This window comes from Sander lucioperca, chromosome 16 (assembly GCF_008315115.2).
Source record: "Sander lucioperca isolate FBNREF2018 chromosome 16, SLUC_FBN_1.2, whole genome shotgun sequence".
Classification (NCBI taxonomy): domain Eukaryota; kingdom Metazoa; phylum Chordata; class Actinopteri; order Perciformes; family Percidae; genus Sander; species Sander lucioperca.
Window position 1 is genome coordinate 2,344,328 of NC_050188.1, and position 25,428 is coordinate 2,369,755.

The following is a 25,428-nucleotide window of genomic DNA, read 5'->3' on the forward strand; positions in this document are numbered from 1 at the left end:
AGACAAGAAGCTAACGTTAGCAAACGCTACGGTCCCTCTGCCTTTGACGCCCCACTGGCTGCTGTGTAAAAAAAAAAAAAAAAAAAGAGACGCTGCATTCCTCCGACACGCTGTATTAACGTTACTGTTTAAAACGCTTTCCAGGTTAGTGGGGATGCATAGCGCTCAAAACCAACATTAAAAACCTACCGCCGGTAGCTGATGTTAGCAGCAGATAAGCCTGTTGACAGCAACGGTATTGTTCATATTTATGCACAATGACAAATAAAGCAAACTTGCTAAATAAGGAACTACACACTGTTTCAGGTAACGTTACTGTTGACGTTCAAACAGGCCTGTGTGTGTGTTTTGAGAAATATATTTATACTATATTTATTTTTGTTATTTATAAATTATTTTATTGCCTTTACCTGTTTTCCCTGTTTTCATACATACAGCAGTTTAGTTTGCTAAATATATCACTTTTTTTGTTGTTGTGGATATTGGATGTGAAAAGAAGAAAATGGTTCTTCCATAACATTGAATTTCCCCCACCAGTAGTAATTTATATAGTTATATTTTATAGTGATCAATTATCTATTAAAAAAATGTTCTATGAAAAATGGTAAATTTTCTATTAAAGAAAAGATAGAAAATAAATATTTGTGTGTGCTGTAAAGTGGTTAGAAAAAATTAAATCGGAATTGGCTAAAATCGGTATCGGCTGGTCAAACTCAATGAAAAATCGGAATCGGCCTAAAAATTGTAATCCGTGCATCTCTAAAAAAAAACCACGATTATGTAAAAAAAAATTGACAATTATGTAATAATTGTTACAGGCCTAACCATCGTCAGTATCAATCTCCTAGGAGAGGAGAAATTCCTTGAAAAGGCTCACATAACACTAGAGATGGGACAGACTCCTGGAAGAAGATCCACTCCCTAAGAAAGGCCCATTCATACTTCTCTACACTCTGCATCTGTGTGTCCTTAAGGGTCCGTGTCACGAAAATGTCGTCATCCGCCCATGTCAGCGCAGACCCTTGCAGCCCAAAATTTGTGACCGTGTGAACTGTACGCACAGCAAGCGTGCCAACTGCATATGCTCCAGTTAATCTCTTGTTCCACTTGGTGGCGTATGCACCTCTAGCTGGTTTGCCAAGAATTAGTTAACAAAATGGAATGTATCCTTGTTTTGAAGAGAGGTTGTGTTAGGAGACCCAAGGTTTATATAAATCCTCTCTAAAAAGGAATACAAAAACAGCCAAACTCCGGGCGAGAAATCGTGCAAACACTTGGGAGAGATGAAAATGCACGTATCATTTGCAAAAAGCTTAGTGGCTGTGTGGGCTTACTGCCTGCTGCATGGCGCAAGAGGGAGAGAGAAATCAATTACAATATATCTCGCTTTTACCCTCATAGTCTAAAATCGCTAAATTTGTCCCTAGCTGCTTTTTAGGAATAAATGCACTAAGGCGGGTCTGAAAAGTCGCTAAATCTAGTGAGAAAGTCGCCAAGTTGGCAACACTGCAGCAAACCAAACGGTTAATGCTCAACTGAATATCTGATTAAATAGGATGACAGGATAGCATAAACATATTGCACATCAAAACAGTAAAAGAAAACCATTTTGATGAGATCCCTTGCTGCATGGAACAAACTTCTTGTACAAAATGTCTCCGTTGTCCTCTCCAGTAACCAGCTCCCACAACCCATAAAACTAGATGACAGACATATCTGGTTGGAGCTTTGCCTAGACAATAGCGTTCAAAATAGTAACAAGGTCTTTTCTTACTGCTCACAGTAAGTAAACAAGTAAACAACAGTTTGAGACAACATGAACTTTGAGGCCAAATCAACCCCTTTCAGCACTCAAACTTTAGGAAATAAGTTTCTGAATGAACAAGCAGGCTGTCAGGGCTGGGGTATACTCAATCAGAACTAAGTCGTAGGACGCGTTGTCAAACCATGTCAGAAATCAAGTGTTTATATTTAGTCTGAACAGCGACACTCAAAGGGGGAGTGAAAAGCCGGCCTTCATATTGATAGCCGGCCTTCATAGACAATATTATCGTTTAAACTAAGAAATGGCAAAGTGTGTGTTAAGTAAATCTGCATTTCATCAGAGAGTTTTAACAGAACAAAAATATAAAGTGAGATCAAGAAAAATGTACTGGTCATCACCAAATATGAAAATCTTAAAAGTGCAAACAGGCCAAAATTGGTCTTTTCAACAGAATGACTGGATATACGAGGAAATAGGGCTGCACGATATGAGGAAAATGTCAAATTGCGATTATTTTGACTGATGTTGCGATTGCGATATGATTCACGATATTGGAGGGAATGATCAATTTTTTGGATCATCATTCTCATTGAAACATAAAAATGTACTAGTCATGTAGCGGGATTTTTGCAAGAATCGGTACCAAACAAAGATGTTTTCCTTTAGTCTGTAGGATAGGATTTGTAGGCCCAGGACGTATCTGCAGCCCCACAATACTTCATTCAGAATGGTTAGACACATATTTTGCCTTTAACGCATATTGCGCCCATATTGCAATTTCGATAAAATTGCGATTAATTGTGCAGCCCTACGAGGAACCACCTTTATCATATGATGGATGTGGAGCTGGGTGATGGACAATGACCCTGTTTGCTCAGTGCTCATAGGTAAAGAAAGATGAGCCTTCTCCTGTGTCATTCCCTCCCTCAGGGCTGAAGCACAGTGAGTGAGTGAGTGAGGGGAAATGTAGCCCTTACTGGAAAACTGGGCTCACTTATTTACTGGCAATGGTTTGGGGGAAGGGGTGGCAAAAAGTTAATTGGAAATGTGATCTGGGCTTTTGTGAGTGGGCGCTAAACGTTTTGAGAACTGCAGACAGAATTACTTGACATTGCTGCATTTTTTATAATTTTTTAAGGTTTTTTGGGCATTTTTAGGCCTTTATTTTGACAGGATAGCTGCAGAAATTAAAGGGGAGAGAGAGGGGGGAACGACATGCAGCAAAGGGCCGCCGGTCGGAACTGAACCCGGGCCCGCTGCATCGAGGAGTAAACCTCTATATATGGGCGCCAGCTCTACCAACTGAGCTATCCGGGCGCCTGACATTGCTGCATTTTTATTTGTCCATTCAGCACATTGTAACAAGCACTAAATAGTTAAGCAGAGTAGAGAACCACCATTTGCTTCAGTTTCTCTTGGAAATCAAAACGTGCACAACAGGTTGTCACAATTAGAGTGCATGTAAATATACTGTGGGATCTCGGCATTCAAAATTTGCTGACTTACCTGACGACACTTAAAAATCTATACTTAGACAAAATAATTTTTTATTGATGCTCTTTTGGGCAAAAGTGTATTATCCAGAAGCAGGGAGTACTTCCTTGAGCTTCTCAACAGAAACCAGAAGTGGTACAAAAATTACATTCCACGACCCCCTACCAATGCTATTTGTTATTCTTCCTGACCATATGACTAAACCAAGACAAAGATGCTTTCCTGTTTTACAGGCCTTTGAAGTTTACTTTGCCTAGATCACATGGTCTGGAAAAAGCCCTTTGGGCCCTGAGTTCCAACTTGTCTTTCCCATTATCAGGGAAAACCTAGATATCCATAATATGTCCATGGACAGAACTAACAGTCATAGAAACATGTGTGCAGTTACTACAGGGGCCTCTCTCTGCCCTGAATGGATGGTGTGGTACAGATTAACCAGACTCTGCATGTGTCTATGCTTATAAGTGTGTGCGTGCACGTGTGTACGTGTACGTGTGTAAATCCAGCTCAGTACACGTGCCTGTTCGTCTCCAGGGAACTAGGTGAAGAGCCACTCAGCTCCCTTTGAACCTAAGGCCATATGGCCCCCAGTATGGTTCTATACTACACACGTAACACAATTACACTATAGGGGTGTGTGTGTGTGTGTGTGTGTGTGTGTGTGTGTGTGTGTGTAATAAATATTGTTATTATACTTTCAACACCACAGAGCCAAAACACCCCAAAATGTGTCAAAAATAGATACGAAAAGATCATTATTTCTGTGAGATGTGCAATATTTTCCATCCATTTGTAAAATGTGTTTTTCATATGAATGAACATCTACAGCCTGTCTTCCTAGGTGCAGTAGATATATTCATATGCTCTACTCACCTCATTGTCATGGTGTTGGCAGAAGCTCATGTGGTCCTGGAACAGGGACAGCAGGGCAAAGTTGTTCTGCAAGGACTGGGCGAGAGACACCGATACCCCCGGCTGGCCCGGCTTGTTGTTGACATTGTTTCGGCCCAGGTGGAAGTTCTCTCCCAGGCGCTCGATGAAGTGGTCCTTGGTCAGCCGCACCCTCTGGTGTGCCCGCACACAGTTGTCACACAGATACTCCTGGCAGTCAAGGCAGTGGGAGGTGGCTGGGTTCTCCTCGTCGCAGGAACTGCACTGAGGCTCTCCCAGGTGGTTAGGGTGCAGCAGGCCTCCATGATTAGGGTGATGGAAGCCAGAGGAGCCTCCACCTAAGCCTCCCCGGGGGTGGTGGTGGTGGCCGCCATTCTTGTTCTGAATCTGCTCCTCAGAGCTCACCACCACGTCCAGCAGATTGCTGAAGAGGAAGTTGGAAGAAGGCAGGGAGTCCACTCCAGCCTCAGAGATACACACCTTCTGGTCACAGGTGGGGCACCGGAGCTTCAGCGGGTCCCCTGGACTGCGCTGGCCCTCTAGGCACTGCCTGCAGAAGGCATGGAGGCAGGGCAGGACGTGGAGCCTCCTGTTGGTCTGGCTGGAGGAGGATGAGGTATGTGAGGAAGATGAAGAGGTAGAAGAGCTAGAAGAAATAGGAGCAGAGGAGCCGCACAGCTCCTTGCAGAGCGGGCAGGTCTGCAGGTCCGTGTCTGGGAACGAAGCCATCTGCAGCATTACCGAAATACAGACTCAGTTTACAACATGCGCAGCGATGAGGTTGAGGTATTTATTTGGGGACACATCGGCCCGTTGTGTTGTGTAGAAAATTAAGTTGTATTTGAGGTAGATTCATGAGGTAGCCTATTAAAGTAAGTTCAACAGTGAAATCGGTGCTCATCGACTTACTGATTTGTCTCTGTATTGTATAACTCTGACCTGATGCAGAACAAGGAGCTAGGCAGTTCTTCAAAGATTGTTCTGAGGTAACAAAAAGAAAAACACTAAGGCTGTTAAGATCATATCAATTCAGTTGTGTAAGGCGTGAGTGAAGCATCCGCGTCACACTATCGAATAAGACCAGCAAGATTACAATGAGCGAGAAAAAGTGTCCGATGGTGCTTCGTTGAGGCTCATAAAATAAACCCGAAACTGGAGTGACACTGGATTAGCGTGGAAGTACTGGGGGCTCCGTCTCTCCTCCCCCACCGACTCAGCAACATCATTCCGTAGCTCTGCGCTACGAAACAGCACCCAGACGAGTATCGAAGTATTTATAATTTTTCACGGTTTTTTTTCTGCGCTCCAATTAAGGCCCGTGGTGGATTTTCTCTCTAGTCCACCATCTGGGCCCATTCAGGCGGCGTCGGGCGCAGCCAACGTTGGGTTGGTAGTCGCAACGCGAGCCTCGGAACGAGACCGTAAATAATTCATCAAAGCAACGGTCTCATAGTGTGCCTTTGGTCATCAAAACAAACACAGGGAGACTTCGACACGTCCAAAACAACAGACAGGACGTCTATCGCGAGCCTTTGTGGGTGAATTCACCGGTCCACCTTGTAAAGAGGCCGCTTCCAGCTCTCGTTGCCCGTTCAGTCTGTCGGTGCTCTCCCTTCCTCTCTGGCTCTCTGCATGGAGGAATGCGCAGCGTGGAAAATGGTGCCCTACAACTGGGAAAAACTCGGTCCAACGACCGTATGGACCTGAATTGCGTTCCTTTCTTCGTTGTTGTTGGCGTTGTTTACTCTCGGTGAATTAACATTTATGTTAACATAAGGTGGGCGCTCTCGTGGCTGCGCGTTGCTCTGGCTGCAGCTCCTCGAGCCGCTCTTATCCGATTGAGGAAAAAAATGGACCCACTTCCGCCCTAGGGAGGTGAAAGGGGTGTGCGTCAAACGCTCGTTCACGACAGTGAGGGGAGTGTGGTCATTTTGCACGTGCGTGCAAGCACTGCTCGCTCACTGGCGTCAGAAAGGTCGAGGCGTGCACACACACACTACACACTAGGAAAAGTTAAAGGAATAACTTAAGTGACCATTAGGACTCAGGATATTTATTTAATTTGGACGTTGTGTTTTTAAGGATGTAGGCCTAGAGTATATTACCATACAAACATTTTCAACAAGTGCATCTACAGTAAAAAAAAATATTTTGGTAAGTAACATCCTATACAACATCTACAATTTAAGTTTCAGAAATATATTAGGAAGTAGGAAAATACATATAGGCTAAACCATAGGCGTAATTCCTAAAGAAAAAAAACATCACGTGTAATGTTTTGAATCTGCATTACGTTTTGAACAAAACAACATTAATAAATGAATGTGCATGCAGAAAAGGCACAAATTGTTTCCGGGGGGGACGATCCACACACCCTGGTTATAATGTGTGCCCCCTAATGTTAAAACAAACATTTTTGCTACATGGGTGGAGATCTGGGAGGGAGGTGCAGTGTCTTGCTCAGCACTACATGAGTCTATAAGTAACCACTTTCTGCAGCACTGAATAGGACTACAATAATAGAACATAATACTACATCAGTGTCTGTGTTACTTGCGTTATATTCGCTTCTCACAAAACTGGTCGTCTGTGAGATCTTCTATTTCTCTCTGGTCATCTTAGACTTGTAATTGTTGCCACACAATGGCAATTTCAGCATCTGGGCGATTGTTTTTATGATATTGGTGGGCTTTATGTTGGAAAGTGACTTTTACCATCAGTTAAAAAAAAAAAAAAATCCTCAGTGAAAAGGAGCTGTCCAGGTTCACTTCAGTTATCTAAGCAGATGTCTATTTTCTTCTAATTTCACCAGCCTCTTTTCATTTGACATCTGCACATCTTTATTACTTTATTAGCTAATCATGTCTTACATCACTTCTCGCCTCACACCACAGCCCAGTACTTCCCCCTGGTGGTTCAGTTGCTCCGTAACACCTTCACACTAGGCTTCGACGATGTGTAACTAAATGCACAGAAACGGAGGTAAGAGGTGCTGATGCCGGCCATATGCAGTTCTTTGACTTCAACATGTGACCATAGGGAAATGAGAAACTGCATTTTAGCAAATGACACATTTTTATTTATTTTTTTAATGTGAAACTGTCTGTGTTGGCTTAGAATGTAGCTAACACAAACACATTTTCTCACTAAAAGGTACGGAAGAGCATGTAGGTCTGAATAATATGGACCATACAACTGATTAAACAGTGGATCGGTGGATCACCAGCAACTCAAACTGACTTCTGCTTGACCAGTCTATCTATTGTCATTGGCTCTGTCACAGTAGCCATGCACCCTGTGGACATTATCATTTAGGTTAAATTACCATTTGATTATTATTCCATGGTACAGACAGATAGGCTCCATGTAAATGTAGCTACCATCATATGGGATAACGGCTCAATAGGCTAATCATTGTCAGCTGGACATCAAAGCAAAAGATTGTTGTCTTCAATTAGAGCGCTGTCATTAGTCCAACCAACTGTGAATGTAAGAGGACACTTGTAACCAGCTGGACATTGTGCTAAAAAGGTTCACCCTTTTCACTTTGATTGATATCCCAGTAGGGGTGTCTTCACTACCCCTTCCATTCATTGATAATGATTCCCTTGTGGACCGTTAAGAAACTGGGCTCCACCAGGCAGCTGCTGTGAGTGAAGGGAGCCACAATATTAAGGCCGGTTACACACTGCCTGCGTGGCGTGAGCGTGGCGTTCCTGTTGCAGTCAGAGGCGTGGCGGCTGCGTGCATGGCTTGCGTGTTGCGTGAAAAATAGGCATCGGTCTTATTTCTAGCATGCACGCGTTTTCGGCGCGGCTCGAGCTGCGCCTGAAACGTGCTTGTCACGCAGGCAGTGTGTAAGCTCGAACCTGTTAACATGGGAGCCGAAATATAAACGGACACGCCACGCAGCTGACACGCTCGCGCGCCGCATCCAGTGTGTAACCGGCCTAAGAAGGAAATTGGAATTGACCAATGATGCTGGTAATACCTTCCATATAAACAAAAACAATGGCAGTGGAATTCTAACTACCTACCTTCCTTTTAACTTTTATTCCAGAAAATATTTTGTTTTGTTTTAGGATTTTCTTTCATTTTGTGAAGAAACAAACTTCAGAACAATGTTATTTTGTTTATAAAAACGTCACACAAAGAAAACGTAAATCACAGCTCTTGAACAAGCAACAATAGAGGTTTTGACAATCAATAAGATAATACAGAAACATAATACTGTCAAAGACTAAACATTATAAATATTTACCTATATACACACACACACACACACTCAGATGTTATTTACATTGTTATAAACTAAATCTAGTACTTGTAACAACAATCCTACTAAATTATGCTGGACTCCGTTCCCCAACAGACTTATTTTTTCAAATAGTAAATCACACAAACACTGAGTGACATAAAGCATAGACAAACTAGCTTGAAGAACTCGTCAGGAAACAATTAACAAAAAAATCCGTAAACATATTTTGAAACAAATTTGAACAAAAATAAGTTATCTTTTGTTAAAAAAAATAAAACATTGTAAAGTTCTGGTGTCCGTCTGTGATTTTCTGCTTCTTAGTCAAAGGCTAAATTAAAATTATGACCATTAGTGTTACAAAACGTACAGCCAACAGAAATGTTCATGAGTTTGTTTTCCTGATTTCATTGGGTTGAGTCAACTGATGTCTCTGGAACATATGAGGTTTCCAGGGAAAGGAAAGTTTAAGTACTTTCAGGTACTGCAGGGGAATAACCGTTTGGTTCAGTGTGTCCACACCTCATTGGCCCACAAATGATTGTGGCGGAGCCAGCATCGAGCAGAGGCAATGTCAAGTGTGAACACTTGATCCTGTGACGAGTTAACTGCTGTGTAGTGAACACTTAGTTTGGGCTGAGGGATGCAAGCTGCAGAGAGAATGCGGCTACCAGCGGAGAGGTACTCGCTCTCACAGCTTTGAGTCCTGGAAGAGGAGGAAGCAGGACCATCATGTACATACAGATTAGACTGCGGATCGGGTCACATTTTTCTGTCCGACCGACAGAGCAGTAACCGAACCCGACCCGAGCCCGACAGGCATAAAGATATTTATGTCCGAGCCCGACCCGAGCCCCGACAGTTAAAATCTAATTTTTTTTCTCATGCTATTGACACATGTACGTTTGTTCATGTGGAAATCCCACTTTTATTAAGCAACTGTAGGAAGACAATTAGAAATGTCAACAGATGAGCACAGCAGCGCACACGGGGCAACAAGCGCACGTTAACACAGGCGCGCACCTACATAATAAGCTTTTTTAAATTTAAAATGTTCAATGCCTTATCGCGCTGATGTGACCGAGCCCAACCCGAACCCATAATCATTTCTAAATATCTGTCCGAACCCGGCCCGGCCCGTTGGGACCCGACGTGCTCGGTTCGGGTAGCCATCCTCTAATACAGATCACACAATGCAACCAGTGTTCCCCCAAACAAACACACACGTTACCTTTTGAGAGTGATGCTAAGAGAGGAAGTGGTGGTCTCTGAAAGGTGGAAAATGCCCGTTGCGTTGACAGTGATGAACATCTCAAAGGCGAGAGCCAGCTCCACCTCCCCCAGTCGACAGGGGACGATCAGGGCCATAAAACCAGGAGGAGCCGACACACCTGGGTAGTACCCCATACTCAGAGAGTCTGATGAATATACACATTGGTGTAGCCATTGAATTAAAAGTTTGACAACTGTCAAAGTCATTCATTTGTCTTAGCTTTCTGCTTTTCCTAAATTGTGTTTATGATGCGTATTAATATAAGCGGAGAAGCCAACACACCAGACGGTTATACTTACGCCTGAAGACTTCCCGAGCCCGGAGCCAGAGGTTTTGCTTGCCTAGTTTTTGCAAAAGCATCTGCAGCAAAGCATGGTCAACTGCCAGGTTTTTAGAGAGCATGAAGTCCACAGTGTCTGAAGCTACAGGAAGTATCTGTCGGTCCACACACACTTGTAGGTGAGAGTTAAACAGAGGACCATACCTGGAGATATCGACCAAGTCTGAGGAAAACAAAACATACAATGACATTCAATTATATTGAGGGCAGTAGCCAGAAACACATTGGGAGTTATCTTTTAGCTTTACGTATCTACTAGAGCTGTCAAAGTTAATGCTTCATTGTTGCATTAACGCAAATTTGTTTGAACGCCACAATTGTTTTTGCATTTCCGCAAGTTTGGTTATAACTGATCATGAAGCCAGGTGTAACTGTACAGTTCTCTGGTTTGTCAGTGAAGTGCATGAACTACACTGCAGACTGGAGTCTCTTAACAGGTCCAAAGGAGGTTCAATGTGCACCTGCAGGTCCACATTACAAATGTCAGGAGTATAAATTGTCCGTATCGTAACTGCTGCATTTTTACTACAATAATCTTGTCGCGGGTCGCATCGCTTGCCTGCGTACCGCCGCCACCTCATTCCCCCTCTCTCCTTGCAGCTCTCTCTTATAGAACTGAACATCCAGTAACTACTGTTTTCCTTTCGTGATTTTCATTTTTCCAACTTCTGACGCTTATTGAAACTTTTGTAATATATTTGCCTTTTAGGTTCAACACATAGTTGTGCTCGCTCACCGGAGCAGCTCTGAGTCTGTGGCACAGCAGCCTTCAGTGGTGTCGATTGGCTATTACTTGTGACATGTAACCAATCAGATAGTGCTGTGGGAAAGTCACTGTGAGGCTGAGTGGTGACTACAGAGAGGCGGAAAAACATTATGACCAGAGAGATTTAAATATGTCAGACTTCAACAGATTTGTTCAGGTAAAGAAAAATGTATTTTTTTTGTGATGTTAATTTGGTTTTTAACAAATATACACATTTGCATGAAGCATGCATATTTGTGTACTCCCATGTTGACAAGAGTAACTACAGTAAATACTTGACAATTATTACTTCATGGTAAAAAAAAGTGCAATTAATTGGCGATTGATCATCATTAAATATTTTAGTTTAGTATAGGTTAGGGTGAACCCCTCTCCGCTGCGCAGACATTGCTGCTCAGATGCTGCTTGTATTTTAATTTCTAACAATGTTTGATGCTCCTTACTTTTGCTATTCAAATTGACAGGCAACACTATAGCAATTACTGTCAAGGATTATAGTAAAAAGCAAGTTGATTTCCCTGAACTGTGAGTCATTATGAAATGGTTGGAAAGTATGCTGAGCTCGTAGGTCTGACTTCTGTCATTCACAACTGAGTCAAACAAGTGACAGGTCTGGGCCCCAATCAAATGGGTCTTGGTACTGTCTAATCATAGATTGTATATTAAAGATGCAGTAGGTAAGAGTTATAAAACTAACTTTCTGTCATATTTGCTGAAACTGACCCTATGTTCCAGTAGAACTACATTAGGCAGGTAATTAAAAAAAAAAAAATCCAGCTCCTCTGGCACCACCTACAGCCTGTAGTGCGAATTGCAAAGATCCACAGCTCCCTGTTCAGATCCTCCAATCAGGGCCAGGGGGGTGTCTAACTGCTCATGCACACGCATTCATTCTCCCTTGTGGGGGGAGGGGCTTAGGAGACCATTTGGGCTTTAGCAGAAAGGGGGGGAGGGACTGAGAAGTTGTCAATGTTCAAATTCTTTGGCCAAGTCCTGGATCTTCATAATCCTACTTACGGCACCTTTAATGGACAGCGCATGTGTGACGTCACCCATTGGTTTGTGGAGATCTGCTATCCGTCGTCGAGTTTGCCGTTACGGGCGCAGCCATCCTGGTTGCGGATGTGACGATTTTAGACAAGAGGGAGGAGTGAGAGAGGAGCTGCTTACACTCTACGGTACGTTACACACTTTCACTGGCAATCACATCATAGCCATGCCCTAAAACACCCCGAGACCATAATTCAAAACACGAACATCATTCTGTGTTGCAGAAGACTTAAAACTAGCGATTGAGACCATAAACTCATTATGAAAATGTTTACTGAGGTAATAAATCAAGTGAGAAGTGGGTCACTTTCTCATAGACTTCTACAGAAACCGACCTCCTTTTGCAACCGCACCTGTCTCCCCTTGCTGGAATTGCTGGAATTCAGACAGAATGCAGGTTTAAGGAACTTCCTCATTTACAGCACTTCGCCGAACCGGATGCGTTGTCCATTAATATTAACAGTCTGTGTCTAATACATGTTTCTCTTAACCTTAACATACAGGTATATTATAGCATATTTGAGTGAAAGTGATGAAACTGGGATTCTGAACATTACAGGCAATGAGAATATTTTTTCCCTCTCACCGTTTGGCTCTTTGAGCCCAGGGAGATTACAGAGGACCTCCAGTGTGTCTCTGTGAGAAGTTTTCTCAGCCAGACGCATCAACACACGACTCCTACTCTCCAGATCAGCAGGCTCACACGGCCACGAGCACGAACTCAGGAACCATTTGTTTTCTGAATTAAGAGATGCATAAACAAAAAGTAAACACACTTTTAAAAAGGCATATTTTAACAGAAAGAAGTTTCATCTACAAAATGCCCTATCCAAAAACTCCAACAAAAAACAGTATACAGTATGGGTATAGCATAGGGCTGTTGTATACCATTAAATGGTAATCTATTAAGATCTTGATTCGTTGTAATGTTTGTAACAGACTAAGCTACATCAGCGTCCAACTCCATTTCAGACTCAAAATCCTGTTCAATAAAATGACGTTATTATTTTGTCTAAAACTGAATACTGCTTTTCTGCCAGGCAACATTGTACACACCTATGTCAAGCCGTTTTAATATTTAATAAGTAGACTGGATATTTATTGCAGATCAGTAATTCAATGCTTCCTAGTCAAAATGAGCATTTCATATATCCACAATGACAGTCTTCCTATACACAATTGTGATTTCAGATATTCACATCATTCTTCCTGGGACAAATTACGTCACTTTGGCCATTCATGTATCGGGCTTTCAATTTCCGATGTCCACAATTGCATTTTTGATATCTAGAATTTTCATTTTAATTCAGAATGTTCATTCTGGATATCTGCAATATAATTCTTAACAGAAAAAAAACTTGCATTTCAGATATCTATAATCCAATTGTTACTAGACATAATGCCAATCGTGGATATCCCTAATGGCATTTTCACTAGTCAAAATATATTTTTGGATATGGGACTGCGGGGGGCTGCAGACGCCGCCTTTCATGACCAACCTAATCTAGATCACTGCCCGACCGGAGACCTCCATCCCCGAGTCGACGCACTCCCTGTGACTTTGTCCGAGGGCTGACGGTGATGCTGTGTGGGTGTCACCGTGGCGGGGATAGGGTATGCGCCTCTGGTAACCTCTACCGGGCCTGGCCCAAAAAGATACGGAACCCCGACCCAAGTGCGGTGCAGCAGCCCCGCCCTGGCTGTCCTCCGCGTGCCTCCGGGTAGCCAACTCGGGGGTAGGCTACATATGTCAGTAAATTCAAATAAAACCAGGCCTCCTTATCCCGTGCGAATGAGCCACACAAAACTCAGATGTGGGGGCGTAATTTCTAAATCTCACGAGGTCCCCTGATGGTACTAATCCCGTGCGAATAGGGCTTTAGGTAGAATTGAACTAAGGACATCCGCAATAAATATCCAGTCTAGCTATTAAATGTTAAAACGGCCAATTTTCTTTTTAAGGATTTAAAGATATCTTGAATTTAGTTTTGACAATCAAATCAAATTCCACTAGTAAGAATGTTATTGTACATAATTTTGACTAGGAGAAATGCTATTATGGATTTTAAAATTGTAATTAGGTAATTATAAGATGTGGTTCTATTAAATGTTAAAATGGCTTGCCATACACGTCACCACCATGGAGTTGCGAAAATGTGACCCCCTGGGTGAAAAACTGGGTGCTTACACCGAGTAGGAACACAGGTTACATTTTGATGCATTATATGGTCAGCCCCATTACCTCGGAGTGTGTTCAGAGCTCCCTCCAAGCTGCCACTCAGGAGAAAGAGCTCAGTAGCCACAGTGACCAGGTAGCAGCGTGTTGCTCCATCCTCATTCCCAAACAAACCCTTCAGTGTTGAGTAGTTGACTTTGGAAACGGACAGCACCTCCACCACCCTACGACCCTACATGCACACACACACAAACACAAAAGAAAGCAACATTACTGCATCTTAAATGTGATGTTCTTTAAGTATAACCCTGTGTCTTAATTATAACATAAAAAAACAAGAAAAATATAGTTTTTGTGAAATTAAGTTGTTAAAATCTAACCTAGCAAGCTATTTACATTTAAAAACACACAGATCATAGCTGGCTACATAAACTCTGCTGAGTCAAGATAGCCCCTGCATCATGAATGTTGTGCAACGGACACACGCATCATTTCCAGGACTGTCCTGACTCGAGGTGGCTGGCAGGTTATGACAGAGATCTGGGGCCGTATTCAGAAAACATCTTTAGACTAAAAGTAGCTCCTAACTGGTTGATTTAGGAATTACTTTTAAAAGAATTGTGCGTGCAAGTCCTAATTTTAAGACATTTTTGGTCTAAGAGTATTCCAGTATAGTCTACTCTAGTAGTTCTCTAGTATATAGAGTATACCAGTTCCTAAATCTGTGAAAAGTTAGTAGTCAGGAGGACTCCTAAGTGACTAGGAGGAAATCACAAACAATTGCTAAGATAAAAAGATTTTGTGAATACAGACCCAGATGTAAATAAGAGACAAGGGTGTGAAAACAAACCAAGACGGTTTATTTACCTTAGCCCATTGATGCGTTTTGTGGTATCTTAACATGAGAGAGACTCCAATTCTGCCTAAAAAGCTCATGATCAGGCTGTCCTCACCTTCATTCTGACACACTAAAAATCAGAATAATCAAATTATCAGCAATTATTATTAGTGCTGTCAGTTAAACGCATTATTAACGGCGTTAACGCAAACCCATTTTAACGGCGTCAATTTTTTTATCGCGAGGTTAACGTTCTTTTTGGCCTAGCAAACTTTGTAGTTTTTAATCACATGCTGTTGCAACAACTAGTAACGTTAGAAAAACTACAACACCACACCGGATCTAGGTAGACCGGAACGTTTTGAGTGGAAGGCGAGCGCGAGATGCCGAAAATGGATGCCAATAAGATTCTGAATGGAAAGTTTACTTTTAAAAAGTTGCCAAATGGTTCCATTGACAAGACCAAAGTGATCTGTGTGTTTTGTCGTTGTGAACTGAGCTATCATCGCAGCACGTCCAGTCTGAAATACCACTTGATGGCCAAGCACACAGATGATGCCAATTCTCCGCCCCCTCGTCAAAGCCAGGCGACAAAAGCACAAAGCAAGCTGATCCACTTTTCCATGTTGATAAGAGCATTAAAATGAAAAAAAAAAAAATTGGACAAAAAGAAATCTAGGGACATTTAGAATAGATAGAAATGTGCGATTAATTGCGAGTCAACTATGACATTAATGCGATTAAATATTTTAATTGTTTGACAGCACTAATTATTATGTAATGTTCTGGGAAAATAGTAATTACACAGAAGCATGTTTTATTATATATATATATATATATATATATATATATATATATATATATATATATATATATATAAAAAATGTGTGTGTGTGTGTGTATACAGTATAAAGTCACAGGTTTAACCTGTCTCAGCAAAGGCAACAAAGGGCAGTGACAACTTGTCTTTGCTCTCAGACAGGAGCGCTATGGCAATGCGACCGCTGATTCGCCCCACTTGGTTGGAATGTTTGCTGGATTGGCAGATGGACCTGAAAACCACCCCCATCCGCCTCCAGTCCTCTTGCTTGGTACAAAGCTGAAACATAAAGGCAGGCCTGAATACAATGACAGATGCAACACAAAACCATTTCATCCTTGAATAAGTTGACAAAAGTAATCTTCTGGAGAGAAGAACAAACCTCTATTTCCACAATGGAATGGGCCAAGTTCAGGTACTCTGGAAAGCGTGCACTGGTGGATAACCTTTTATAATACATACAAAGATAGAGTTATTAAGTTAAGTAAGCCACTTATACAACTTCCAAAAAAGATCCAAAAAGATAAATAAATAATACAACATTTCAGAAATAAGAGTCATAAATAAGTTTGGATGATAATTAACTACTTTTGTTGTAGAGCGATGTGAATTGAAGATCCACTTACTTGTGGTTACCAGACGTAAGTGAGTTTGGATCGACTGTCTGCTGGAACTCAGGAGTGTTTTTCACACAGTCAAGGCAGTCCAAACTCAGCACTAGGCCGGCACCGGCCATCTGTCAACATATATGCACAATAAATGTTTCCATAGATACAAAAAAAAAATAATATACAGATCCTACTGCCCTGCGGTAAGTTAAGAGTGTAGGAGTCGAGATACCTTGAACGTGAGCTGCATGAGTTCAGGTACAACACCGATGAGACCCTTTTCTCTCACAATGTTAAAGAGGGCCAACAAGAACTCATGGCCAGGCTAGCAAGAGAGGAAGAGGGGAATATTATTATTTTTATGCCTATAGTGGTAATGGGTAATTTGAATATGCATGCAACCATATGTAACCATCAAGGGCTTCTCTGCACATACCAAATAGCCCTCTACTGGATTACACAGTGTACTGCAGCATGACATTGTTGTTAAAAGATGGATGAAAACCACACTGACCACAATCTTGTGATCCAAGCCGACACTGAGGACTGAGAAGACATCAGACACCATGCCAGCTTTGAGCAGAGCCCAGAGGAGTGACAGAAGCACCGGCATGGAGAAGAACGCTCCTGGTGGGTTGTTCTGGTAGTAGCCTGTAAACACAGCTCCTGGAGACAGACACCCATGGAGTCAGATAGGTAGAGCAGACAGATAATGCAGCAAAGTAAAAAAAAAGGTAAAGGAGGACATTGAGTTTAGGGGGAGAGATGTTACGGACATTCAAACAGATAAATTAAAAACTTGCCTGCCTTTTGAAGACACGTTGGATTTTTGGTGAACCGTATCACCGTTTCAATGCACAACTGAAAGAGGGAAAAAAGTGAGGTGACTTCACAATTCTGAAATTTAGAGTGAAATTACAGCTATGGCAGAGCAGAGGATGTGTTTTCCTCTGTGACCAGCGAGCTTTAGAATGACTCCACATTCCAGCCAGTGGCTTTACACATCAGTTCTATAACTGACTCATACATCAAAAGTTCGTCTACTTAATTTCCTTTACTTGATGAAGGAAAATGTAGAGTAAAGATCCTTACAGCGCTCCAGTGTGTTCATTGTTTGGCATGATGCTGGCAAGCTATGAAAATATTATTTGATCGTACCTTCTCGTCCCCGTCCACAGGCACGTGCTGGAAGCGACACATCTTGAACCCGCAGGACAGCGACTCGCTGAAGTACTGCCTGCAGTACTGAGGGTTTAGAGAGGGAGAGAAGTTAAAACAAAATGTCTGTGGCAGGAGAATATTCAACAAGTTTTTATGAAATATATTATTAACAAGCTAAGCATTTTTGTAATACATCTCCGGGAACTCATTGTCTGCCTCCATCAATGCACATAGTTTACATAAAACTATCAATTTATTTTATACCCAACACTACGCAATTTATTCTAAAGCAGACCTTAATACCAACTTGTCTATAATTAAAAGAAATCTCAAAAGTCTCATTATAAAAGTATTTCTAACTTCATATCAAAAGAACAGAGGTGATACCTGGCATACAGTAGGAACTATATTCCATCATTCTGCATTCTTTTAGGTACTTAGTAAGATTTTTATGTTAAGTATGTCTAGAACTGATTCATTTTGGTCCGATTCTTTGGAATAACTAGAAAATATAATCCATACTAAAGCCAATAAATGTGTTTATAAATGAGGGCTTTTTAATGGGAAGTCAGTGACTGTTCTTTATTTGATGGAACACTTACAACATTAGATTTCTGTCGCTTGAATGCTGTCATGTTTGCTGGGTTTGGGATCCATGGTGCTGTGGAGAGAGCAGAGGAGCAAAAGAACAGCAGTCATACCCAGCAGCTCAAGTTTTAGATAAGGAACTCTGGAGGGAACATTTGCATTGGCAAATTAATGACAAAATTAGGAGTTATCAATGCAAACAAGATACACTAACCATCTCTTGCGGTCACAAGTGGAGGGATGTGATTACGGAGGGAGTTTACTGTCTGAATGGGCCAGCTCCTATTACAGGACATAAACACAGTGGTTATCAAAACAAAGAGATTACGATGGCCGAAGAAATGTTTCATTGTGTGACGTGTGCAAACAGCTACCTCTCCAGGACTCCGTTGACATGATTGTTGTTGGCATCAGGCTGACCCTGTTCAAAAACACAAAACAGACTTAACATGAAGAAGTTTACTTCTTATTGTAGTAACTAATCCTCTTGCATGCATTAAGGCCATTACTTCATCCAGGACATCTAATCTTAATGCAGTAGACCCAATGTTACAGTAGTAGGACAGGGTATTATAAGTTCCTGTAAAATCCTATGTTGATTAAGGCTATAGTGCGTAGTTTCTGTCGCCCCTATGAGGAATGATAAGTAATGGCAACAACATTGTCGGCGCATCCACATGATACAAGCCTTCCGTGACAGTGCGCACCACCTCCACGCAGTTGCTAGTAGCCGAGGAGGACACGGAGGATTAAAAAAAAAAAACATGGACTCTTCAGAAGATGTAATTATCTTCACTCGAGTTTCTGCGCAGGCAAGTCACAATCTTCTGAACATAGCCATACTGAGTAAATACAGAGAGAGTTGTGTGGAGCAGATAGTCTTAGTTAGCTTTGTAGCAACTCATTTGGCAATGGCTTGAATGTAACGGACGTTCATTAATATCAAAAAGTTACGCACTAAAGCTTTAAGCTAGGACGATTATTTTGAACGGTATCAAACACTCTTGGTTATTTAGTTTTTGTAATGTTAGTGTGGGGAGGCACAGGGAGCATTTCTGCAGAAAATACCCTGTTTTATGTTTTGTGCCTTCCAGTAACATGCTGAAAGACAGTCCCGGGAAACTTGTCCACTACATGACACAACTTTAAACCCATTACATTACCAAGTTTTTGGTTTGCTTTTCTGTAGCAGGCCATGTGTTGCTTTGCGTTTCGGAAGCGATGCTGCTACACTGAGGTCTCCATGGCCTGCTGTCGCTCTCATCTGTAAAATGCACACCAAAAAAAAAATCATGAGATGATCTTCGGCTAAAATAGATCACATTCCACACATACAATGCAAATCCAATTTTTCAAAAAGGACAGATCTTTTTCTTTTTTTTACATAAAGTTACACAAAAGTTCAGTGAGCTTGATACAGGGACATTAGCTATGCCTGCAAGCAGAATTAAGCATCAGAAATGTACACTAAATACATCTTCCGTTGAAGATCTTTTTAACTTTTTGAATGTTTTGTTGTCTCTTAAAATGACTCATCATTGCTCCGTTTTTCCTTACTGGTGCACTAGTCATACCTGTGATATCAGGACTGTCGCAGTGAACTGGGGTCAAGCTGAAACACAAATAAGACTTAATTTTGATTTCATTTGTAATAATTGTAATTGTTAAATACACAACTGATCTGTGACTGTAAGGAAATGCTATCAAATATGAGAGCTTACCTTTGTTTTAACTCCAGAAATGCTTCACCTATCTTGGGCAACAGCGTTTTCACCACTCCAATAGGTCTGGTTTTAGGGGACTCAGTAACTCTGGTGGGACCTAGTTTCAGCAATCTTTCCTGGGGCACGTTTTCAAACAGCTCTGGGTCGTCCTGGATCACATCAACAAGCAGGATATCCTGTTTGTAAGCTGTGAACTCATCCAAAATGCTGCACTGAGTATCACCAGCTGCCTCTGCATCGGTTTCATCACTTTCACTGCCTGCTATTTCAGATGGACTAGATCCCTCTTCTCTAGTAGAACAGGCCTGTCTCTCATCACTGAAGGCTCCACCATCATCGTCATCACTGCTGGGAGAAGAGCTGGGTTTTGTCAGAGCACCCGAGGTAAGAGTTCCCTTTATTTTGGGGTCGGAGGGAACTTGTTCTGATTTTTTGTTACCCTGTTCAACATCATATTCACAACCAGTTCCATCCTGGCTTTCCTTTTCATCATTACCATCATCCACATCTTCAACATTGCTTGGAGAAGACTGAGGATCCCTTAAAATAGTATTGCAATTTGCTGAGACTCCTTCCATCTCATCACTACCATGTTCAAGATTATTTGTGTTATCCGAGTTTTCATTATTGCTATTCACAATGTGTAGCATGTGACATCCAGGTAATATTTTGTGTTTTCTGGTGTTGATTTCCTTCTCATCTGAACAGCCTGGGCTTTGGGGCAGGAGGCTTCTTCTAGGGCTCCCTTGTGGTGAAGTGACAGGAGAGAGCAGTGGTGGAAGCATAAACTCATTTGAGCCCGTTTCGACACACTTTTCTGTGCGGATGTTATGCAACGATCTCTCCTTTAAAAGAGCATGGTTAAAGGGGCTTATATTATAATATGGCTCCAGTATTGGTGGACTCCTGCCTGTGAGAATCCCTTTGTCACTTTCTTGCTCATCTTGAGCGAGCAGGAGGGAGGAATCACATGATTCAAAGGCATCAGAGTTGTTTGGAGGGGTCCATGAAGTCATTTGGGTTTCTTCACAGTAGAACAATGCTTTTTCTACAGCTTTGACCATACATTTGGGTGACGCGCTTGCAGAATGAGCCTCAGCCAACTCAACGCCTTCGACTTTCTTCAGTAGGAACGATGAAGGTGGGAGAGGGGATGGTGTGGCCGATAGGCTTCTCAAACCATGTGTAAACGGAGATGACACGGGAGACAAAGTAGTGGCAGTTTCCCAGTCAACCAGGCCAAGTGCTGAGGGGGAAGGGGTAGACATGGAGCGGTCACTTTCAGGTCCATTAACTGGTGAAGATGAGGCTGAGACTGTGTCAGTGTCAGACTCTCCTCCATGCTGACTTGGGTTGGAAAGGGTAGCAGTATCTGAGGGAATACCTGCTAATGATTCTTTTGCCCCCATGATGTGAGGTGCAAACTCCAAAGAGTATGAAGACATATTACCATGTGTTTTCCCATTTCTCCCTGCTAAAATGCTCTCTTCAGCCACTTCTCGCTTCTCTCCGTTTTGTTGAGAAACGTGGTGGGCTGTGCCTGAAGAGGCGTCTGTAGGTGCATCTGGGAGCAAGTCATTGGTTCGGTTGTTGGATGAACATGGCTGATTTTGATCTAATGGAGAGTTGCTGTTATGTCTATCTGATGGATCAGCTGGACAGCCTGTGGTACCAGTATGTACTGTATGTGTCTGGCCACTGTTAGAGAAGGGCCAGGACATGTATGTGCGTGCACAAGAAAGTTTAGTTTTTCTGAGATAGGCCATTACTCTCTGACAGGTGAATGACTCTAGGTTATCCGTGTCCACCTCGTTACTCTGACAGAACAGTTCTGATGACATTTGCGCTGCATCGGTTTTTGTGGGATTGTCAAGCTCACAACAAGGTTTCTTGTGGTCACCGTTTTCTTCCACAGCTGAGCCAAAAGAGCTGCTGCCCCCAACCTCATGCTCTAAACATGACTGACTGTCAACAGACATCCAATGGCATGCTTTCTCTTGGTCCCTAGAGTCGGTTTTTGCTGGGTCTTTGCGACGGATGCTTTCTAAATTTGGAGTGGATGGCAAAATCCCATCTTTAACACTATCCCCAAGCTTTATTCTTTTGTCCCTGTGAATCTCAGATCCCATTAGGCAAGATCCTGGACCAGGATCCTCCTCAACATCTCTGTCCAACATGCCAGTCCTGCATTCCCCCTTTTGTATATGTCCACCTAGTAAAAGAGAAGCAGAAGAAGTTGCAGAGCCTTCACTTGTCCAACTGTTGAGGGAATGACACGTGGTATGACTAGATGACATGTGCACATCCGTGCGTTTTTTCAGGTGTCTTTGGTGTTCAGTCAGGCTCTGAGACGGACAGATGCTCTTCTCAGACTGAATTCTGGGACAAGCTCTCATGTCCCGTTTGAAGCAACGCACAACCTTGGTTTTGAGAACATCCGGTAACACATAGCCGCAATCACGACTAAAAGCATCACATTTTTGAGCTATGTCGCAAAGCGTCACCTTTGGATACTGGTCTATCCATATGATAATCTTCTTAGAGGTCTCAGTGAATGCATTTCCTTTCTTGATCTTAAAATCAACCGTAGACTGCTCTGGCCCTGGGCTACTGCTTTTTTGTCTTTGCTCACCCAATGTCTTCTGCTGAGAGTAAATGTATTTACAGTCACCACAGCTGGAGGCTCTGACAGCTCTTCTCAAAGATCCTTCTGAACCAGCAAGTCCTGTGGGGCTTGGGTGCATATTTCTATCAATGTCTGCAAGTGGAAACAAAAAATTGTTAAGTAGAGCATCAGTCCCTATCTGTAACTAATAAGCACTAAGGAGAACCCAATCTATCAGCATAGCAAGATGTTTTTTGGTGGTTGTGGGAGACAGTAGATGAGACGAAAAGCTTAGCGGAGCGGCTTTTATCAGTTGTTTATCAGAGGTTACCAAGACACGCATTTGCCAAATCAACCTGTTAATCCTCCTCTGTGAAGTCCTTTCCCTCGTAAAACACTTTTGATAAAGCATGAATTTCACCTTTCTGTAGCTTACCAAAGCCGGTTTTTCTAGTGCAGCATCTTGTTCACCTCATTCTGATCCGCCAAGCCGTAATGGGTTCATTACTCTCCATTACTAGGTGTTATAATGTGGGGAAACATTCACTGCAGTTGGAAAAAAAGCGCAGCTGTAGTGGTTGTCCTCTCCGCACCCCCTCATCAGCTACAAGGAGCAGTAATGAGCCCATTCCATAGTCAAAAACAAACTTGGACAAGCCACACAAAAGGTGAGGTGTATGCTTTCTTAGAGGCGTCATCGAACTGTATGTTTTAGTTCCCTAACTTGTTGGTTTAGCAAATCAGTTATCTGGGACTATCTTCCAGACTGTGAATAAGACAATCCCAAATGGGGAACCATGTTTTTAATCAACTTTTTCACAATATTCTAAACTGGTGAGTGGAGAAAATTACACCATTCCAATGGAAATATGTAACATTTAACTAGCCTTATAATCAAGCAACCAAATTGGTAAATATAGCTCAGTCTGACCGAGACACAACAAACCAACAATCTAGCACAGTGGCTTACCAAAAGTAATCTTTTAACACCCCCAAGGGTCTACGCTAGTATTTAGCAGAGGCTTTCAGCAGAACATGGCAGTTAATGTGAGTTGACATGCTATTAGCTAGCTGCTACGTTAGTATCTTATTTAATTCAGTATTTTAAAAAAAAATGTGGAGTCTGTACCTAGCTGCTTTTTTATGTTTTTAGTTACTTATTATATAAATTATCCTTACGTTATCCACTGACAGAAAACACTTCAAGTAGTTAAGTGAGGATAGGATTTAGCCGCGCCGTTAGCTTAGCATCTGACACGTTCCAACACACAATTAGCCAAAAGTTAGCCAAAAGCTTTTAACTACCAATATATCCTCAATTGAAAACGTAGCTGGACAGTTATGCCAGTTATTTTACACGCTTACTGATGGTCAACTAACCAAATGTAAGCAAACAACACGGCTAAAGACTTTAGCCTAAAGTGCACCTTACTTGACAGTCCAGTGGGTATCGACCGTGTTCCCGTTTGCACTTGTCTTGTATTTGCAACAGCAGCAGAAGCAGCAGGCTGAGGCGGATCACACCCAGTGGGCCTGGCCTTCACTTTGCTCCTACCCTTTCTACCTCTGTCCCTGCCACTTTTAGCAACACGGGCCACACGAGTTTTCCCTTGTCTGGATTTACAACTACCAGAACATTTGTCCACATTAGACTTTAGATCGACCAGAGTCTTGTTCTTTGTAGCCTTGCTTGTGGTCAAGGGGGCCCCGGTACTCAACTCCATTTGACAAGACATTGTGCGCCTCGGCTTTACCTGGCGGTGGATCTCTGTCCGTTTAAATAACGCACTGTCTGAAGCAGAGCCAGTGCACAGCCAACAAGTAAACCTCAGTCTGAGGTTGCAGAACTTTTTGAGGCTGTGCAACCTGTACTTGCTCCTGGTGTTTGGTTTGCTCTGTTGATACTTGCCTCTAGTGTACGGCCCTTGTTGTTCATTAACCACCACACTACTATTCCCTTTGCATGGCTGATAATTATTTCTTCTCCTTGCCTTCTGCGTACCTACGCAATTCTCCTCCGGCTCTCCGTTAGCGGTGTTACCGGTTGAATCGGTCACATTTTCTGGGCCCAATTGTTCGGTTTTAGAGGTTTGGACAGGTTCATTGCTGTTAGGGACGGAGGTCTTGTCTTTTATCGACACTGGTTCAGAAACTATTTGGTTTTGCTCTGTTTTTTTGGAGTCAGTTGTAACATTATTCCACGACTTCGGGAGTCGTCTCCGCCGCGGCACTGGTTGACCAACAAGGTTTTTTAACGCCACACGGTTAAGTTTTACCCTGTTAGAAGATGGTAACATGCTGTCATATAAAACAATGACTATAGAAAGCTAAAAAATAATACTCGCTTAATAAAAAGTGCTTTAGAGTAAAATGCAAACTCGCTATAATTAAACCTGCGCAACGACTTCAAAACTAGCCTCGAGCGATCCTACCGTTCATCTTTCCCTGCCGTTCAGATTTATTAACTACAAATTGACATGGGAACGAAGGTGTGCTGGCCACTCTGCGCATGCGCGAGTTTTGCTGTTATATTAAAATAGGAGGCTATTTCTTTCTATTTCTATACATATTGGCCATGCAAATTAAGGATGTAATTTTGCAATACTTTAACTGTGTGTTTGTCGTATTTATGTTGATATAATAGTAGATTCCTATTATAATATACTGTAACCTACATAGTCTAATTTTCTTCTGAAGTTTAATCCGTTGTAATCCTGATGTTTACCTCTAACATATTATAAAAGTTATTGGAATAAAGAAAACATGAACAAAAAAAATAGTGAGTGACTAAATACATTAACTAGATAAATAAATAAACATGACATAAAGACAGAATCTAAATAACTCTTTAGAATAAAGCTGTAGAAGTGGAAAATGAAACCATGGGACAAAGAAAATTAACGTGAAAATAAAAATAGATTTACAGAGGCAGGTATAGAACATAAAACTTTGACATTATGCATTGTGTTCAAAGACAAACCTAATATAATCAAGTATCTGTACAGCTGTAGCCTATAAGACCAGGGTCTACAGAGGGAGAACAACTTGCATTATACTTCACGCTAAAGCAATTC

The 25,428-nt window shown here is 42.1% G+C and overlaps 2 protein-coding genes across 5 annotated transcripts in view; both read right to left on the reverse strand.

The window, feature by feature from the left end:
* The window catches only part of trim71 (tripartite motif containing 71, E3 ubiquitin protein ligase), a 32,542-nt gene extending 26,522 nt beyond the window's left edge, over positions 1 to 6,020 (reverse strand). Inside the window, exon 1 of the mRNA XM_031287119.2 lies at positions 4,133 to 6,020. Coding sequence (XP_031142979.2) covers positions 4,133 to 4,888 — 756 coding nt within the window. The 5' untranslated portion in view covers positions 4,889 to 6,020. The remainder of the gene's footprint in view (positions 1 to 4,132) is intronic.
* A 2,242-nt stretch (positions 6,021 to 8,262) lies between these two features.
* topaz1 (testis and ovary specific PAZ domain containing 1) lies at positions 8,263 to 24,837 on the reverse strand. 4 transcript variants are annotated; one of them, XM_031287202.2, is made up of 21 exons: positions 23,787 to 24,836; positions 20,303 to 22,507; positions 19,747 to 20,257; positions 19,600 to 19,637; positions 19,189 to 19,289; positions 18,400 to 18,446; positions 18,240 to 18,307; positions 18,040 to 18,098; positions 17,435 to 17,521; positions 17,080 to 17,137; positions 16,791 to 16,942; positions 16,509 to 16,601; positions 16,295 to 16,404; positions 16,051 to 16,114; positions 15,776 to 15,947; positions 14,878 to 14,978; positions 14,077 to 14,242; positions 12,421 to 12,573; positions 9,978 to 10,181; positions 9,637 to 9,823; positions 8,263 to 9,111 (listed from the first exon to the last, which is right to left on the reverse strand). In XM_031287202.2, the coding sequence occupies exons 1-21, from the start codon at positions 24,649 to 24,651 to the stop codon at positions 8,913 to 8,915; spliced, it is 5,640 nt and encodes a 1,879-aa protein (XP_031143062.2). In that variant the 5' UTR covers positions 24,652 to 24,836; the 3' UTR covers positions 8,263 to 8,912. The 4 variants fall into 4 exon arrangements, with proteins under 4 accessions (XP_031143062.2, XP_031143063.1, XP_031143064.1 ...); XM_031287203.2 differs by having other exon boundaries at positions 19,747 to 22,507; positions 24,264 to 24,837; XM_031287204.2 differs by having other exon boundaries at positions 19,747 to 22,507; positions 24,357 to 24,836.
* Positions 24,838 to 25,428: the final 591 nt, after the last annotated feature.